The sequence below is a fragment of the Microtus pennsylvanicus genome, chromosome 2, assembly GCF_037038515.1.
Source record: "Microtus pennsylvanicus isolate mMicPen1 chromosome 2, mMicPen1.hap1, whole genome shotgun sequence".
NCBI classification, from domain to species: Eukaryota; Metazoa; Chordata; class Mammalia; order Rodentia; family Cricetidae; genus Microtus; species Microtus pennsylvanicus.
Genome location: NC_134580.1, coordinates 70,302,488 through 70,320,211, shown reverse-complemented (window position 1 = coordinate 70,320,211; position 17,724 = coordinate 70,302,488). Strand labels below are relative to the sequence as shown.

The window sequence follows — 17,724 nt, the reverse complement described above, 5'->3', positions numbered from 1 at the left end:
CTCTGCAACAGGCACTCACTAGTCAAAAAAAGAGCACATGGACATCTCCAGGTCATCACTTTGCCCTCCAGGCATGCCGTCCTGTGCATTCCTGGCCCCACCTTTGATGTTGTTTCATGTATGGGTTCTTCCCCACAGAAGAGACAAGTGGCTAATTCCTCCACCGTGTGTTAGTTAGGGCATGAACATGAGGTAGGCCTACAGACCTCTGGCTGGGCTGGACCCTCACTGGAAAACACTGTTCCCAGTCCCAATTATTACCTGCAATACTCAGAGCTTTAGAAAGCTACACTTGTTGACTGTCAAACAGCATAGCAGCTAGACATTTCTGTAGTATTATAGCCGATTCTGGACTCTTTATATACACCCTCAGGGCTCACACTGGAGCTGGCAGCTGGACCTTACAGCTATGCAAGATGAGGAAAGTCAAAGCTGTAGACACTCAAGGTCATAATGCAATTGACAGATGAGGGATTCCAAGCATCTGTGCTATCAAGGTCAAGAGAAATAAGCGGTCACGTCCCCTCCTCTGCTACTCCCCATCAGGTGTCCAGGGACTCACCACAGGAGTAGGTGTCCATTGGACACCCCTCTGGGACCTTCAGGACAACCTGACACTGGGCAGGTCTTCTAAGACCTCTTACTGAGGTAGAATCTTTTTGACAACTTCCAGCCTGAGGTGAACCCTCCTATATGCCTCCCACCCCACTCAGCCTTCCCTTGTGGTGGGGGCAGTACAAAAAAGGGGCTGCTTGGGGTATGGCTGTACTGGTTCCTCATCTCCGCAACCACAGCTTCTTCAAAAGATCCCAGCCTCACTACATCCCTTCAATATTTCTTCTTGCTGAGCCCCATTTCACAGACGGAGAAAATGAGGCACCGGGCAAAGAAGGGCTTCTTAAACATCTTTTCCAAACCAGCTAGGGAGCAGCAGCTCCCAGTTTTCTATTCTGTCTCGGTACTGTACTTTGATCTGAGCAGCAAGTGAGGTTCACCCTTTACGTATGCAGCCCCACATACTTTTTTCCTCATGCCCCAGGGCCCTTCTTGGTGTTCAGTGGGACACACATCACCCAACTTCGGTTGGTACTTCCAAACTGCTGAGCACCCAAAGGGTTAAAGGGGCCGGGAAGGGGACCCAGTAAGGGTTAAAATTATAAACGCATCTATCACCCTCTGACTATTTATTGGGTTCCAGACAGACAGCATCAAAGCTGGGCAGAGCCAGTGGGCACCCTCGGATAGACTTGCGCAAACGCCACAACTTTCCAGCACGACCCCCCGAAAGTATCCCGGGCGCAAAGTTGGCGCAGCCCGCTCCTCCTCCGCAGCGTCGCCCGCCCCGTGGGGCGCGCGGCGGGAACGCGCGAGCTCCCGCGCGGGGCCGGCTCGGGGGACGCGGGGCTCGGCGAGGCCCGGCTCCGGCCCCCTGAATTGGGGGGTCCGCGTCTGCCCCAAACGCCGCTTTCTTCCGTTTTCCATGTCATTTCCTGTACTAATAAGATGGTGGTCAAAGCAGGGGAGGAGAGCAGCAGCGAGTCGCCGCCGTGCTGCTGCCGGCGCTGAAACTTTGCCCGGCCGGGGACCCCGCGCGCGGCCGCCCTGTCCCGCCGCGCACCGCCGCCCCGGCCCCGGCCCGGCCCGCCGTCCCGCGTGGGAGCCCGCGAAGGTGAGTGGGCCCGGTGGCCACCGTGGCCATGAACGCGAACATGGCTTCGGAAGGCTCTGGGCGGCTCGCCAACCAGCGTGGGGACCGCGGCGACGCGCGCGCGGGGACACTGGGCAGCGGGGCGCGTGCGGACGACGGGGCACGGGCCGTAGCACCGGCAGCGGGGCGGGCCCCGAGGTGGCCCGGGCCCGCAGGTTGTCGCGGCCGCCCGTCGCGGGCCTCGGGCGGCCCAGCCTCCGCCTCCTTCCTCCGCGCACTCGCCCGCCTTGTTCCACTGTAGCCTTTTCCTCGGCTCCGCCGCGCGCTGACGGACGCGGCCGCCGGCCAATGGGAGCGGCTTCTCTGGCCCGGTGTTCGGAAAGAGAACGCGTAGACAGGGGGCAGGGCGGGGCGAGGGCGGGATGCGGCCGCTGGCCTAGTTGCAGGGACCGGGTAGCCAGGGCACCGGGACTGGGCTGGGGGCTTAGGGACCGCGTTCTTCTCTGCCACCCGCTGCGGGCCTGGGGCGGCAGAGGAAGGGCGTGGCTTTCATCTATTTTAAGTCTTGGTTGCGGCGTGGACTCTTCGGGAAATCGTTCCTGAGTGTCGTCTCCACCCCCACCTCCCCATTCTCGGTCCCCAAGGTACTACGTGATGCAAAAACTGCAGAAACTTGGTGGCCAATGACCTTCCTCCGTCAAGGCCAACGTGCCCTAGGCAGGTCGCTGCAGGGACTACGGAGCAGCCTTGGGCGAGGACGGGGGAAAAAGTTGCTGGTGTCTTGAGCACATCAGAGAAGGAGCTCAGACCCTTAGGATGAGTTGGCGACCTAGAGGAGGAAAGACTCCTATTTTGTTTTATTTTCTGGCCATGGCTTCTTGGAGGATAGCTGTGGTCTGTAATTTAGAGTGATCTAGAAAGAAGCACACCCGGTCCTTTGTGCTTGGGGACCGCGAGTGATGAAGGAAGATTGCGCTTCATCTTGGGGACGCTATAAACTTTGGGAGTTTTGTTCACCCTGAAGCAGACTAATTTCCCACGAAGTGTGATGCCCGTGGCACCCTAGCTTGCCTTGCCCACTTGTCCCCTATAGAGGAAGGCTGGGACGTTTCTGGGTCTTGGTTTGGTAGTCCACGGTGTATGGGATGTATGGGTCAGAAGCCCCAGCTTGTTTGCCTCATCCCTGGGGAGTGGGAACCTTCTGGGCACACACATATCCCAGGCCCCTTGATTTCTTTAGTTTCATGGGATCTTCAGGATCCTTGCCACAGGGCATTGGACTCTGCAGGGGGGCGCCTTTCCTCCCTACAGCGGGCTCGGTGCAGCCCTTGTAGGAGTCAGCCAGAAGAGCACTGAGATGGGAGCAGTCAAGTGATTGACCCAGGGTCTGGTTCATGGTTTCAGAAGCGAGAGCTCTGACCTGGGCAATGCTCCGTGAACCATCTTGGGTATCACAATTGCTTGCCAGACACAATTGCTTGCCTGTTACACCCAGCCTTTAACTGGCCGTGCCCCCAAGGAGCAGCTGTTCTTAGGGGTCTCTTCTGAGTGTCCTTCTCAGAGATGAGTTTTTTTTTTCATCCCAGGAACCCTTAGTCTGTCACCATAGTCATCACCTCCCGCCTGGATTGCTGGAGTTTTCCAGTCCACATGTTTCTCAGATTGGTTCTCCGAGTTGTCTGTCTGGTGAGCGTCTACCATCTGGCTAACTCTTCACTTAGATTCAACACCGGCTCAGTCAGCAAATGTAAAAGAGGGAAAGACCATAGAAGAGGAGCTGGAGGATCAGGCCTGTTTATTAAGTTGCCCCGAGGTCTCTCCCTTGAGGGTCTTAACGTATTCATAACTTTCCTCCACTGCTGATATCACTCAAGGGTGCAGAATGTCACAGGTCCTTATGGGAAACACACTTGTGTCTGCTTCCCTTAGCCAGTTCACCCATCTCCAGGCCCGGGAAGCTCTCTTCAGTCAATCCATCCTGGCTTCCTCTCCCCACAACCCACAACATGTTGGTGAAGCCACTGTTATAGAGCCCACGAGAACGCACCTGCTCTTGCCCAGCCCCCACTGCAATCAGGAGTGGTACAGTTAGGGCCACCACAGGCTCCTGCGCCCCCTTGAGTCTGCCCAGTACATTTCTATGAAGGACCAAATTGTCACTAGACCTAGATGTCTGCCTCCCTCAGCCTCATCTGCCCTCTCTGTGTCCAGCCCACTCTGCCCTGGTCAACCCCTCTTAGAATCCGCACCTAGAATTTGTAAGTGAGTGAAAGATAATGAGGGGCAGCATGGTGTGGAAGGATGGTCTTCATTGGTCTCCCAAAGGTATTACCAGCGAATCCAGGCAACCACAAGGTGGAGTTCAGGTCCTTTTATTCTATGATGAGGCCATGTGACTAGCTGGTGAGTTTGGAACCGCAGAGATGGGTTACTTGAGGCTTAAAGCATTTAACTGTCGATGGGAGGCTCTCCTAGCATCTCATCCTTGGTGGTGTGGCATCTAGTAGCAGGATGGGAGCTGCTTCATGTCCTAAGCAGTGTTCTTTGATGGTCCATAACCATGCAGCACAAGTGAGAGATAGACCTGAGATCTGGGCTTGTGGTCTCACATCATCACCAGACCACAGGTCCTGTTTAAGGTAGGTGGCTTGTGTCTGAGAGCAGCTAGATGCATGCCTTCTGTGAGTCCTTGACCCTGAGTGGGATTCGCCATGGGCAGAGGCGGGGTACAGGCAGTATGCTCCAGGGACCTGAATCCCAGCCGGAAGGTTTCAGACACAGCCTTGAGTAACTTGCAGAGGGCAAGTGTGAAGCTCATGGTCTTTGCAGATGCCTGGGCCCAGGAGAAAACTGTGATGGGCAGTTCCAGGAGCATAAGGGATAAGATTGGAGACCCCCAGGGTCTCCAGTGATGTAAGGGGATTTTCAGTGAACGAGCTGACAGGTGGGGAGGATGGCTGACAGCAGCTAGTGTTTCCCGAGGGCTTACGTCCATCGGACACTATGTCTGAGGCAAGGGCATTCATTTGGCTGACAGCAGCTAGTGTTTCCCGAGGGCTTACGTCCATCGGACACTATGTCTGAGGCAAGGGCATTCATTTGGCTGTTTTGGAATCTGAAGGTCCAAACAGCATGATTCCAGCTCTAGGAAGGGTCCCCTTGACAGTGTCTCACTATGGTGGATGGCACCGTAGAAGGTCACATGGTAAGACAGGAAGTCTGGAAGGACTGTCTTCAGAGACCTCATCAGGCTTCCACAAAGAACTGCTAGTTCCTTTCAGAATGGGGCCCTCAGTGACCTAGGGACTTCCTCGTGGGCCCCGGGTCCTCAAGTACTACCACCTCTGCACTGTCTCAGGGCCTTCACACGAACCACTAGGGACACACTCAAGAGCAAGCCACTCCATACCGCATCCTGTTGCAGGGAGCGCGGGGCCCTCTGTTCCATCCCGCCCAGCCTGCTTACACCCGAAATCACACTGAAACTGTATTCCTTTAAACACTGCCTGGCCCATTAGCTCTAGCCTCTTAATGGCTAACTCTCACATCTTGATTTAACCCATTTCTAATAATCTGTATTGCCACTGGACTGTGGCTTACCGGCATGAGTCTAACCAGTGTCCGTCTTGGGCAGGAGAACCATGGCGTCTGCCACTCTGCCTTTCTTCCCAGAATTCTGTTCTGAGTTCCGCCCTATCAATTAGGCCAACACAGTTTCTTTAATAACCAATGAAAACAACACAAATACAAAAGGGCCTCCTAGACACCCACAGGTGTTCCCAGATTGGTGTACTGAGACTCTGAGAGCGGGTGTGTGTGTGTGTGTGTGTGTGTGTGTGTGTGTGTGTGTGTGTGCAGAGCTAACGCATGATCAGCCTTGAAAAGAGGCAGTCTGACGTCACCTCCTGAGAGCAGCCTCTTGGAGCCAAGGCAGAGGGGTCCTGGGACCTCCTTGAGTAGGATAGGCAGGGTGTCGAGGGAGAGCACGACAGGAGAGGCGTGGATGTGGGAAGGGCCTGGGCCAGCCTCTGAGAGGCAGGAGTGACTTGGTGGCTGGTGAGTGTGTGGTGCTCTGTCAAAATGTCATGTGGGGTCAAATGACCCCCTGGGTTTGAGCAGAGGAGTGCCTGGCCTGGGAGTACCTGGGAGTGGGGCTTGAGGACTTGCTCTGAGGCTAGCTGGTAATCTCCACCTCTGACTGGAGCCTGCAAGTCTTTGGAGGCCCAGAGCCTTGTGTTCTCAGAGTGGGGCCAGGGAGGGGCTTCTCGGCAGCTGGCCCAGGGGCCATGCCGGAAAAACAAGCCATGCAGAAAGCCAGAAGACAAAAGAGGGGGAGAAAGAAGGAGGAAAAAAGTGTGCTGTTATTTTAAAAAGCGTATTTCCTAATGCAGATTTGTATCAGGTGAGACTGAGAGGGCCAGTATCTCACACACAGTATACTTAACACTGGTGGATCCCCCAACAAAAGGCTGCAGGAGAGGAAGCCTGGGGCCAGGGATTGGGTGTCATCCTGCCCTTCATTACTTCGTCATGTGTTCTTGCTGTGCCAGGCTTGGGCCACTCGGTCCCTGCCTTACACCGCTCACAAGCCAGTGGAAAGCTAAACACAATTAAATATCATAGGTTATGGTCGGTGAGAAAGGGGATAGCTGTGGAGTCCCAGTCAAGGAACAGTCTCCTCAGAAGAGGAAGTCTTCAGCCTGGGCTTTGAAGATGGGCAGGATGTCAAGAGGGGAGAGAGGAGAGACATCAGTGTCTGTGGACAGCCTTGGAAAGCATGGGTCTGTGGTTGATGAGTGGATGGATGGGTGCGAGAGGGTGGGACAGGTGGAGCAGAGCTGTGTCCTCCTCCTGCCCTCGGCCATCTCCCTGCCCTCCAGTTAGCTCTGTTGTGGCTCCATCTCCATCTCCAGGACTGCCACAATACTGCCTTCTGGGGCGCTTTCCTGTTGAGAGTTGTAACCCACACAGCTCCCTACGTCAGCTTCCCGCTTTCTCTCCTTAACTTGCCTTATGTCTTACTTACCTATTTTTTTTTTTATTTCTCCCTCTCTGTTAGTTCTCAGAGAGATAGAATTTCTGGGACCTGGTTCACTTCTGTGAGAGGAGTGTTGTGGCTTGCATGGTGTGTTGTGTGAGGTTGTGACTGGCATCTTAGGTCAAGTCCTCCCAGTCTGGCTGTTCCCTGAATGGAGAGGAGAGGTGATAACAGTTACCACCCAGCTTAGGGCTGCACAGACAGCTCCCGGCAAGCACTGGGCACCAGTGCCTGGTGTCAGCTTAACTTGGAGCTACCTTCCTGGATGTACAGTCACTGTGCACCAGGGAGGCATGTCCTGGGCATGGAGATAATCTTGTATCCCTTACTGAGAACAAGGTGCCCAAAAAGAGATGGATGGGAGGCCTCTGTGCTTGCCGGTGGTCTGGCTACACCCTCGGGCACTTGTTCCACACCCTGGCTGCTGTTTAGCCTGACTGGATTCAGTTTCCTCTTCTGGCCACCGAGATGAGGGAATCAATCCTGCCTCATATTCGTGAAAGAAAATCTTTCCCTCTTTGTTGTCAGTGCCAAACTGAGACACTGTTCCCAGGAGGGATCAGCTTCTGGGGGTGGGGGTGGGATTTATTGAGTATCAGGGACCTTGGCATCCATTTATGGAAGGAGAACTTGTGGCTCAGAGAGGTCCTGTGACTGACTGAAGGGCACACAGCTTGGACTCTTCCCGTTCACCCTGTGAAAGCTACATCACAAAGGAAGCCTTAGGGGCCACTTTCTATCTTATTTAATAATTCCCAACAGGTTTCTTGTGCTTTAAAACGGATTTGATTGGTAGGATCTTGGCTGATGCAGCTGTGTCCAGGACCTTCCCCACCCTGGGAATGCAGCGTCACACTTGGCTCGACCAAGAGTCTCAGATGAAGGAACAATGGGGGAGGGAACCAGACATGGACGGCTGGCGCTCTGCCTCCCGGCATCGTCCTCAGAGCAGGGTGACTGTGGAGGCGGTTCTTTCTTTTCCATGAGACACACCTGAACCTCTGGAGCTTTTTACTCTGCCCTCTGACACAGAAGGAGACTCAGAATTCCACCCCACCCCTGTTCTGCCTTCCCCCCAAAACCTTTATGCAGATCAAGGCAGGCAGGTAAGCTCACAGGACACCTCATTGTGCCTTTGAGGAAACTGAGGCTCAGAGGCTAGAAGTGAGTTATGGAAAGTCATGTGCGTTAGAGTGGCCAGACTCCAAACCTCACCTTCTCCTGTGCCCCAGGGTCTTGCTCCTGATACATTCGTAGTAAGCAGTTTCAATACTTGGAGAAGGGTTGTAAGTAAACACACGGCGAGCAGGCTACAGGGGTGGGAGTGAGGCTCTGGATATGATTTGACTCAACCCTGAGCTGAGTTGGTGTGGACATCACTGAGTAAGAAAATGTGGAGCCACTCCTACAGTGCCAGAGCTCACAGACTGTTGTCGCCTGTTTTCCCAGACTTTTCTGAAGGAAAAGAATGAGGGTCAAGAAAAGGTCCCACTGCCAGCATCCCTGGTGATGGAGTACCTGGCTTAGAATACAAGAGAGGTAGGAAAATGGCCAAGCAGACCCTCGGTTCCTGCAGAAGAAGTCTTGTTGTGAGGGAGCTTGTCATGGGGACGCATCCAGTGGAACCAATATTATCATGGCCTGAGGTAGGGTGTGACTCTGGAGGGTGGAGAACTGTTGGTGGGACCTAGCTCAAACCTCACAGCCCCACTACGGTCAGGGTGGCTTACTCTGTGTGTGCCCAAGTCTATCTATGTGCCTGTAAAGCCCCTCTGCAGGCCAGCTGGATTCCAGACTAGCCAGGGGACTTGGCATTTGCTGAAGACTCAGTGTCCAAGTGAGTGGCTGTGGTGAGGAGAGAGAAGCCCCTTGCCTTGGGAAGAGAAGAGGAAGTGCGCCCAAGAGACCCGTGGCTTAGCAGCTGGAACAAGACTTACTCCCAAAGGTGTAGTACAAAATCCCAAGAAATGTTGAGCTTCCTGTGAGTTCTAAGCCCCTGTATCAGCCATGCTTGCAGGAGGCACATGTGTGTGCACAGTCCTGCGAACCTCAGCCATCCCATAATGCTGATGATTTGGGATCCAGTTTGTAAGGTGAAATGTAGGTCCAGGGTCGCACAGCTGGTAAAGGCTGAGCCAAGATTACTTGCTCTGTGTTACTGCTGGTGGTGGCCTGACCTGAAGGATCTTTGCCCTGGGTGACTGGTGGCTTCCTCACCCCTCCCCTTGGCTGCCGGGTAGTGCAATGAAAACATAGGACACAAAGAATCATGACCCAGGTCAGTCTGGGAAATGGGGGCTCTTGGCACAAGTGCAGCTGTATTACGGGGTGTCCAGACCTTGCCACCGAATGTTTTGCCATCAGGTATTTGAGCAGTGCCCTTCTGGAATCTGGAAATGCAAACGCTACTGGATCTCCTTGGAACACTAGGCAAGCAACATCCTGGCCAGTGCTGTCTGGTGTGTGCTGGGTGGACCTCTGGCCTAGGTGAGCAGCTGTGAGTTACTGTTCTGCTAGAACTAATACCAGTACTCCTCAAATTGTTCCACACAATAGGAACAGAAGAAACATTGCCAAACTCTTTTTTTTTTTTGGTTTTTTTGAGACAGGGCTTCTCTGTGTTTTTGGAGCCTGTCCTGGAACTAGCTCTTGTAGACCAGGCTGGTCTCGAACTCACAGAGATCCTCCTGCCTCTGCCTCCCAAGTGCTGGGATTAAAGGAGTGTGCCACCACCGCCCGGCTTTACCAAACTCTTTTTATGAGACTAAAATTACTCTGATACTCAAACCACATAAAGACATTACTAAGAAAGAGAATTACAGACCAATCTCACTCATGATGCAAAAATACTCAATAAAATACTGACAAATCAAATCCAAGAAAAAACACATCAGAACCATCATCCACCATGATCAAGTTGGCTTCATCCCAGAGATGCAGAGATGGTTCAACATACGAAAATCTATCAATGTAATCCACCATATAAACAAACTGAAAAATATAAAACATATGATCATCTCATTATATGCCAAAAAAGCTTTTGACAAAATACAACATCCCTTCATGATAAAGTTCTAGGAGAGAGCAGGGGTACAAGGAACATATCTAAGCATAATAATATACAGCAAGCCAATAGCCAACATCAAACTAAATGGAGAGAAACTCACAACAATCCTACTGAAATTAGGAACAAGACAAGGTTGTCCACTCTCTCCATATCTATTCAATATAGTTTTTGAGGTCCTAGCTAGAACAATAAGACAACAAAAGGAGATCAAGGGGATACAAATCAGAAAAGAAGTCAAACTCTCACTATTTGCTGACTATATGATAGTTTATATAAGCAACCCTAAAAATTCTACCAAGGAACTCCTATAGCTTATAAACACTTTCATTAATGTAGCAGGATACCAGATTAACTTATAAAAAAATCAGTAGCCCTCCTGTACACAGATGATAAATGGACTGTGAAAGAAATCAGAGAAACATCACCCTTCACAGTAGCCACAAATAGCATAAAATATCTCGGGGTAACTCTAACCAAACAAGTGAAAGACTTGTATGACAAGAACTTTAAATCTTTGAAGTAAGACATTGAAGAAGACACCAGAAAGTGGAAAGATCTTCCATGCTCTTGGGTAGGTAGAATTAACTTAGTAAAAATGGCAATCTTACCAAAGTAATCTACAGATCCAACGCAATGCCCATCAAAATCCCAGCAAAATTCTCCACAGACCTTGAAAGAACAGTACTCAACTTCATATGGAAAAGCAAAAAAACCCAGGATAGCCAAAACAATCCTGTACAATAAAGGAATTTCTGGAGGCATCACAATTCCTGACTTCAAACACTACTATAGAGCTACAGTACTGAAAACAGCCTGGTCGTCCAGACGCTCGGAGGTGGAGAGGCGCAGCGTCCAGACACGGAGGAGAGGCTCAGCAATCAGGAATAGGCTTTGGGGGACCGGCGCAGCGGCAGCCGCAAGCGGCGGGGGGCTGGCGCCGCGGCAGACGCAAGCAGTGGGGACAGGCACGCAATAACAAGAGCAGATCACCCCACTACAATTAAATCAAAGAGGTAGGCCTTTTGTTGGCGAGGTCACTGGCAAATGGGGAGCCTGGTCCTGTCCTGAAGACCCTTCGGAGGGGTGAGAGGGTTCTTGGCCTGCGGCAGGAACCAGGAAACAGAGCGAGGGCATTATGTAAGCGGAGCCCTTGGCCAGCAGAGAAACCTGATCCGGTTTTAAAAGACCCATTAGATAGGATCAATAGGAGGAGATGGGCAGGCGCCAAGGCAAGAATTCACCCAATAAGCTGAAAAACAACATGAAAACACCAGAATCCAATGATCTTACAACGGAAGTATTTGAAACCCTAACACAGAAGAAGTGGAAAAAATTGACTTTATGAAAGCAATAGAGTCCCTTAAACAACATGTAAAAAATGCCCTTATAGAAATGGATGAGAAGTATAACAAAAAGTTTGAAGAAATGAGTAAATACGTACATGATACCCTGGAAAACTAAGAAAAAACAATCAAACAGGTAATGGAAACAGTTCAAGAATTGAAAACTGAAATGAAGGCAAGGAAGAAAATACAAACTGAGGACCAGCTGGATATGGAAAATCTAGGTCAACGAGCAGAGTCTACAGAAACAAGCATAATCAATAGAATACAAGAGATAGAAGAAAGAATCTCAGATTCTGAGGACACCATAGAGAAAATAAACGCACAGATCAAAGAAAACAGCAAAGTCAACAAATTCTCAACACAAAACATTCAGGAAATATGGGACACAATAAAAAGACCAAACCTAAGAATAATAGGAATAGAAGAAGGAGAAGAGTCACAGCTCAAAGGCCCAGAAAATATTTTTAACAAAATTTGGAAGAAAACTTTCCCAACATAAAGAAAGATATTCATTTAAATATCCAAGAAGCATACAAGACTGGATCAAAGAAAAACATCTCCTCGCCATACAATAATCAAAACACAAAATATACAGGTCAAAGAAAGAATATTAAGAGCCGCAAAGGAAAAAGGGCAAGTAACTTATAAAGGTAAACCGATCAGACTTACACCTGACTTCTCTATGGAAACCATGAAAGCCAGAAGGTCCTGGATAGATATACTGCAGAAACTAAGAGACCATGGATGCAAACCCAAACTACTATACCCAGCCAAGCTATCGTTCACTATCAATGGAGAAAACAAGACATTCCAGGATGAAAACAGTCTGGTATTGGCATAAAAACAAACAGGAGAACCCATGGAACCAAATCAAAGCCCCGGATATTAATTCATACACCTTCGAACACCTGATTTTTGACAAAGAGGCAAAAAATATCAAGTGGACAAAAGAAAGCATATTTAACAAATGGTGCTGGCATAATTGGATATTAACATGTAGAAGAATGAAAATAGAAACCATATCTATCACCATGCGCAAAACTCAAGTCCAAGTGATCAAAGACCTCAGCATAAAGTCAGCCACACCAAACTTCATAGGAGAAAGTGGGAAATATACTTGAATGCATTGGCAGAGGAGACCACTTCCTAAATATAACCTCAGTAGCACAGACACTGAGAGAAACAATTAATAAATGGGACCTCCTGAAACTGAAAAGCTTATGTAGAGCAAAGGACATGATCAATAAGACAAAACGACAGCCTTCAGAATGGGAAAAGATTGTCACCAACCCCACATCAGACAGAGGTCTGATCTCCAAAATATACAAAGAACTCAAGAAATTGATCATCAAAAGAACAAATAATCTAACAAAAAAATGGAGTACAGACATAAACAGAGAACTCTCAAAAGAGGAATCTAAAATGGATGAAAGACACTTAAGGAAATGCTTAACATCCTTAGTCATCGGAGAAATGCAAATCAAAACAACTCTGAGTGTCCATCTTACACCTGTAAGAATGGCCAAGATCAAAAACACTGATGACAACTTATGCTGGAGAGGTTGTGGGGAAAAGGGAACACTTCTGCATTGCTGGTGGGAGTGCAAACTGGTACAGCCCTTCAAATATATGTATGATGATTTCTCAGATAATTAGGAAGCAACCTTCCTCAAGACCCAGCAATACCACTTTTGGATATATATCCAAAGGATGCTCAATCATGCCACAAGGACATGTGCTCAACTATGTTCATAGCAGCATTGTTTGTCATAGCCAGAACCTGGAAACAACCTAAATGCCTCTTGACCAAAGAATGGATAAGGAAAATGTGATACATTTACACAATGGAGTGCTACACAGCAGAAAAAAATAATGATATCTTGAAATTTGCAGGCAAATGGATAAAGCTAGAAAACATCATATTGAATGAGGTAACCCAGACCCAGAAAGACAATTATCATATGTACTCACTCATAAGTGGTTTTTAAATATAAAGCAAAGAAAACCAGCCTACAATTCACAATCCCAGAGAACCTAGACAACAGTGAGTCCCCTAAGAGAGACATATATGGATCTATTGTACATGGGAAGTATAAAAAGACAAGATCTCCTGAGTAAATTGGGAGCATGGGTACCATGGGAGAGGGTTGAAGGGGAGGGGAGAGGCTGGGAGGGGAGCAGAGAAAAATGTAGATCTCAATAAAAATAAAACAAACAACCAAATAACCAAACAAAAAACCATGACCCAGGTCAGTCTGGGAAATGGGGGCTCTTGGCACAAGTGCAGCTGTATTACTGGGTGTCCAGATTTTGCCACCGAATGTTTTGCCATCAGGTATTTGAGCAGTGCCCTTCTGGAATCTGGAAATGCAAATGCTACTAGATCTATTTGGAATGCTAGGCAAGCAACATCCTGGCCAGTGCTGTCCGGTGTGTGCTGGGTGGACCTCTGGCCTAGGTGGGCAAGTGTTACAGGTTATCTGTAGGGAGAACGGTACAGACTTGGAGAACAAACTGGAGAAACTCTTACTGCAACATGTGGTCCCCATGCCATTTCCATCGTAGTTTACAAAGCCAACCATGGGTTGCTGTTTGAAAGCTGAAACAAAGTCTCTTGACCACAGATAGTTTGAGCAGCTCTGGTGTCTAGCTGGCTTTGAGTGAAGACAGGAAGTTTAAGGATTGGCTTTGGGCAGTGGGGAGGGAAGTGCAGGTTTACTTCCCAGAGGTAGGTAAGCAGCTGGACACCCCCCAGCAGAAGTGTGTCACGTGGAGGGAAGGAAAGGGCATTTGGGCACTGAGAACAATGTGCAAAGGTGAGCAGTGTGAAGGCCTGTGGTCCATTGAGTGACTTGGCATCTGGGAGAAGGAGGAGATGGCTCTGGACTGGAAGGAATTGCCCTGAAGTACTGAGGTGCTCTTGATGGTTCCTCAGGAGAGGTGAGATGCAGCCAGCTTTTAGGTTGAGAACTGCCCTGTGGTGGGAGGCTTGGAATAGGGATATGGGCGGTCCTGGTGATTTAAAGGAGGACAAGACCACCCTGGTTCACACTCCTTCTTTCTGCCTGTCAGGGAGGCTGCACTTGGGTCCAGGGAGTTGCCAGGGACGAGCTATCTGCCTATACTATGAGGCAGTTCTGGCTGGTGAGCCTGCAGGCCCCTGGGGTGAGGCCACAGCCTTCCAAGGCTGTCCTGAACATGGGCTGACATCTGTGGGGGAAGCTTCATTCCCCCCACCTCTAACACCAGAGCTTCAGGGGTGTGGCCTGGAGAGCAGCCAGTGGAGCATCCAGATTCTTTGGGCCTGATGGGACCATATTCAAGGAGGGAAGTTAGGGCTTGTTGTAGAGGTTGGGGTCACTGGGGCTTGTGGCCTGCTTTCTGGAGACCTGGGGCCTGGGGTAAGAAGGGACAATGGCCTGAAGTTGCCTCCTGTGTGGATCCTCTAATGGCCAGGTCTGGGGCCTGCATTCCTGCCACACCTGAAAGCTGGGCCAGTCCAAAGGACTGTTGCGTAGTGTTTTGAAGTTCCTCCCTCAGCTCTTCCCAGCCTCTTTCCTGAGTTGAGGGACCCACCTTGTCCTTGGGTTTCTGGGAACAACCCAAGGTGTGCCTGGGCCTGCATGTGGCCACAAGCCCAAGGAGGGGGCCTGCCCAGGAGGGAGCTGTAGGAGCACCCTTCCCACAAGCACCAGCCTCACCCGTCTCCGTGGGGCCCTGTTAAGGGTGCCCCTGGCTCTCTCTCTGTGTAACGCTTTCAGACCAGCTGGGTTCTGCAGCAGCCGGAGGCTGGGCAGCTGCTGTTCAGAGTCTCTGTACTCCTACAGAACAGGGTGGGACAGGGCAGGCCTTCCTCAGTGACCCAGCATGGGCTGCAGGCCAACCAGCCCAGAGTCACTGAGGTGCCTGGGTTTTGACAGTGGTTCCGGTCACACTGGCAGAGTGGCAGCCTGGGTGGGCACTGTTGGGGGTGGGGTGGGGAGAGAGCAGGTTCCAGGTCAGTGGCCCTGGCCTCAGGTTTCCTCCTGCTACCCACCCTCCCCCAAAGCTGGCAATTTCCCTGGTGAATGTCATGCAGGACTGCCTTGCTTCTTAGTGTCCTTTTTTCTCAAAGGACACTCCCAGCCTGTTTGGCAGGACACACACACACACACACACACAAACACACACACACTGTAATCCTCTAAGGCTGCACCCGGGAGTCAGGGTCAGGACACAGTCAACTACTTATTTTGTCTCAGCAGATCAATTAGTGCCTTCCAGTAACAGCCCCCCCTCCCCCACTTCTCTGTGCTGCTTTAGAGTCCAGGCATTGCCATTTATTTTCTTGGCACCTTGGGTGCACCTGGAGTGTGGCTGTGACCTCTTATGTTAATGGAGCCATTGTTTTTCACAAAAAGGCTTCATTAGCTCATCTTACCCACAGGCAGCCATCATTGGCCCAACTGACAGATGGATTAACTGAGGCTCTCACAGGGTCAATGGTGTTGGTAGGGTTGTGTGTGGTTCATGAAGGCAGAGCTGAGACTCAGGTCTATTCCTCCTGGCTCTTCTCTCCACACTGGAGCTGACTTGCAGTAGTGATGTCATTGGCATTTGATTGATACCTGGCCCCAACTTAGGGTTTAGCTGGAGCTGCCAGGTTCAACCTGTTTGGAGTTAGGGTTCACTGGGCAGTCAGGGCTCTTGCCTGGGTACAGTGTCACAGTTGGGTATTTGGTCCCATGAGCACTTGGTATGCGTACCTGCTTTCTCCTCTTTCCTTTCTGAGCTTCACTTCCCAGATGCACCCTTTACCCTGAAGCACCACAGAAGCTGGTCAGGGATGGAGGTTGGAGGTCACTGAGGAAGCTGGGTAGTGCAGGCAAGAGAAGGCTGCTCTTGATAGCCAAGCTGTTCACCTCTGACTAAGTCACAAGTGGACCCACATTGCTCAGCCTCCCCCTTCCTAGGATCTAATGTGTACAGCGCTTCTCCCTAATGACCCTATGTGTGGGTAGACACAGGCCATGGTCTTGGCTCCCATTTTCCTAACCAGACTCTGGTCCACCTGTGTACATGGGTATTAGAATTTTCTCTGATGCCTCCATCCCTATTGTGGGTGATTGTATCGCTCAAGGGGCCTAGTAACTGTTTTCCAAGGCAGATCTTTATGTCTTTTAAATTTTGTTGTGCTGAGTTTTAATCCTATAAAGAACATAACACATATATTTACTGTGAAAGTGGGATGTTGACAAACAAGGCTTTCTTTAGCAGCCACCACATTCCAGGCCCCACAAGGCTAGCTAGTGGCTGCCGGAGCCCTCCAGCATTCTTTCTGTACACAGATGCATAGCATACGACACATGGACAGCGATAGTTGTCTGAGTACTGCAGGACTGAGTCCTGGGTTCAGTAATCCTCACTTAACATTCTACCTACAAAATCTGGCTTTTGTGTAGTGTGTGTGCCTCTGTGTGTGCATGTTGGGTGTGTGCATGTCACGTGTGTGTGTGTGTGTGCTTGTGCATGCAGAGACGAGAGGTCAGATTCAGATGTCTTCTTCAGTCACACATCACCTGTGACTGTTATTCTCTATCTTACCAACCCTGGAGCTCATTGATTGTCTAGATGGGCTGGCCAGCAAGCCCCGGGACACCATCTGCACCCCCTCCCAGGTATACATTGGCGCACCTTGCTTTTTTACCTAGGAGGGGCAGCGGGTTTGAACTTATGTCCTCATGTTTGCAGAGCAAGCACTCTCCTGACTGGGCTTTCTCCCTGTCCACCTCCCACAAAAGCCACTTTTTCCAGGTTCTGGCTATCACAAACAATGCTGCTATGAACATTGTAGAGCATATACTTTTGTTGTATGATAAGGCCTCTCTTGGGTATATTCCCAAGAGTGGTATTGCTGGGTCCAAGGGTAAGTTGATCCCGAATTTCCTGAGAAACCGCCATACTGCCTTCCAAAGTGGTTGCACAAGTTTGCATTCCCACCAGCAATGGATGAGTGTACCCCTTTCTCCACAACCTCTCCAACAAAGGCTATCATAGGTATTTTTGATTTTAGCCATTCTGACAGGTGTAAGATGGTATCTTAAAGTTGTCTTGATTTGCATTTCCCTGATCGCTAAGGAAGTTGAGCATGACCTTAAGTGTCTTTTGGCCATTTGAAGTTCTTCTGTTGAGAATTCTCTGTTCAGCTCAATGCCCCATTTTATAATTGGGTTGATTAGCCTTTTGATCCTACTGCACGCACTGGCTTTGTGGGAGCCTAGGCAGGTTGGATGCTCAACTTACTAGACCTGGAGGGAGGTGGGAGTTCCTTGGACTTCCCACAGGACAGGGAACACTGATTGCTTTTCGGGCTGGGGGGAGACTTAATTGGGGGAGGGGGAGGGAAATGGGAGGCGGCGGCGGGGAAGAGACAGAAATCTTTAATAAATAAATAAATAAATAAAATAAAATAAAATAAATGCCACACTCTCTGGTGGAGAGGAGCCCATGCAAAAAAAAAAAAGCCACTTTTTGCTATGTAGACTAGCCTGGCTTCTAACTTGTTGATCCTCCCGCCTCTGTTCTGAGTACCGCTATTACGGGCCTGAGCCATGAGCATCAGTTTGATTATGTCTTCACATGCAGA

The 17,724-nt window shown here is 50.1% G+C and overlaps 1 protein-coding gene across 4 annotated transcripts in view; it reads left to right on the top strand.

Moving 5' to 3' along the window:
* The first annotated feature begins 1,344 nt into the window (after positions 1-1,344).
* The window catches only part of Prdm11 (PR/SET domain 11), a 93,800-nt gene continuing 77,420 nt past the window's right edge, over positions 1,345-17,724 (top strand). For 3 of the 4 annotated variants that reach the window (XM_075961480.1, XM_075961476.1, XM_075961482.1), the window contains exon 1: positions 1,345-1,669. In XM_075961480.1, coding sequence (XP_075817595.1) covers positions 1,481-1,669 — 189 coding nt within the window. In that variant the 5' untranslated portion in view covers positions 1,345-1,480. The remainder of the gene's footprint in view (positions 1,670-17,724) is intronic. The other variant, XM_075961481.1, reaches the window with a different exon arrangement.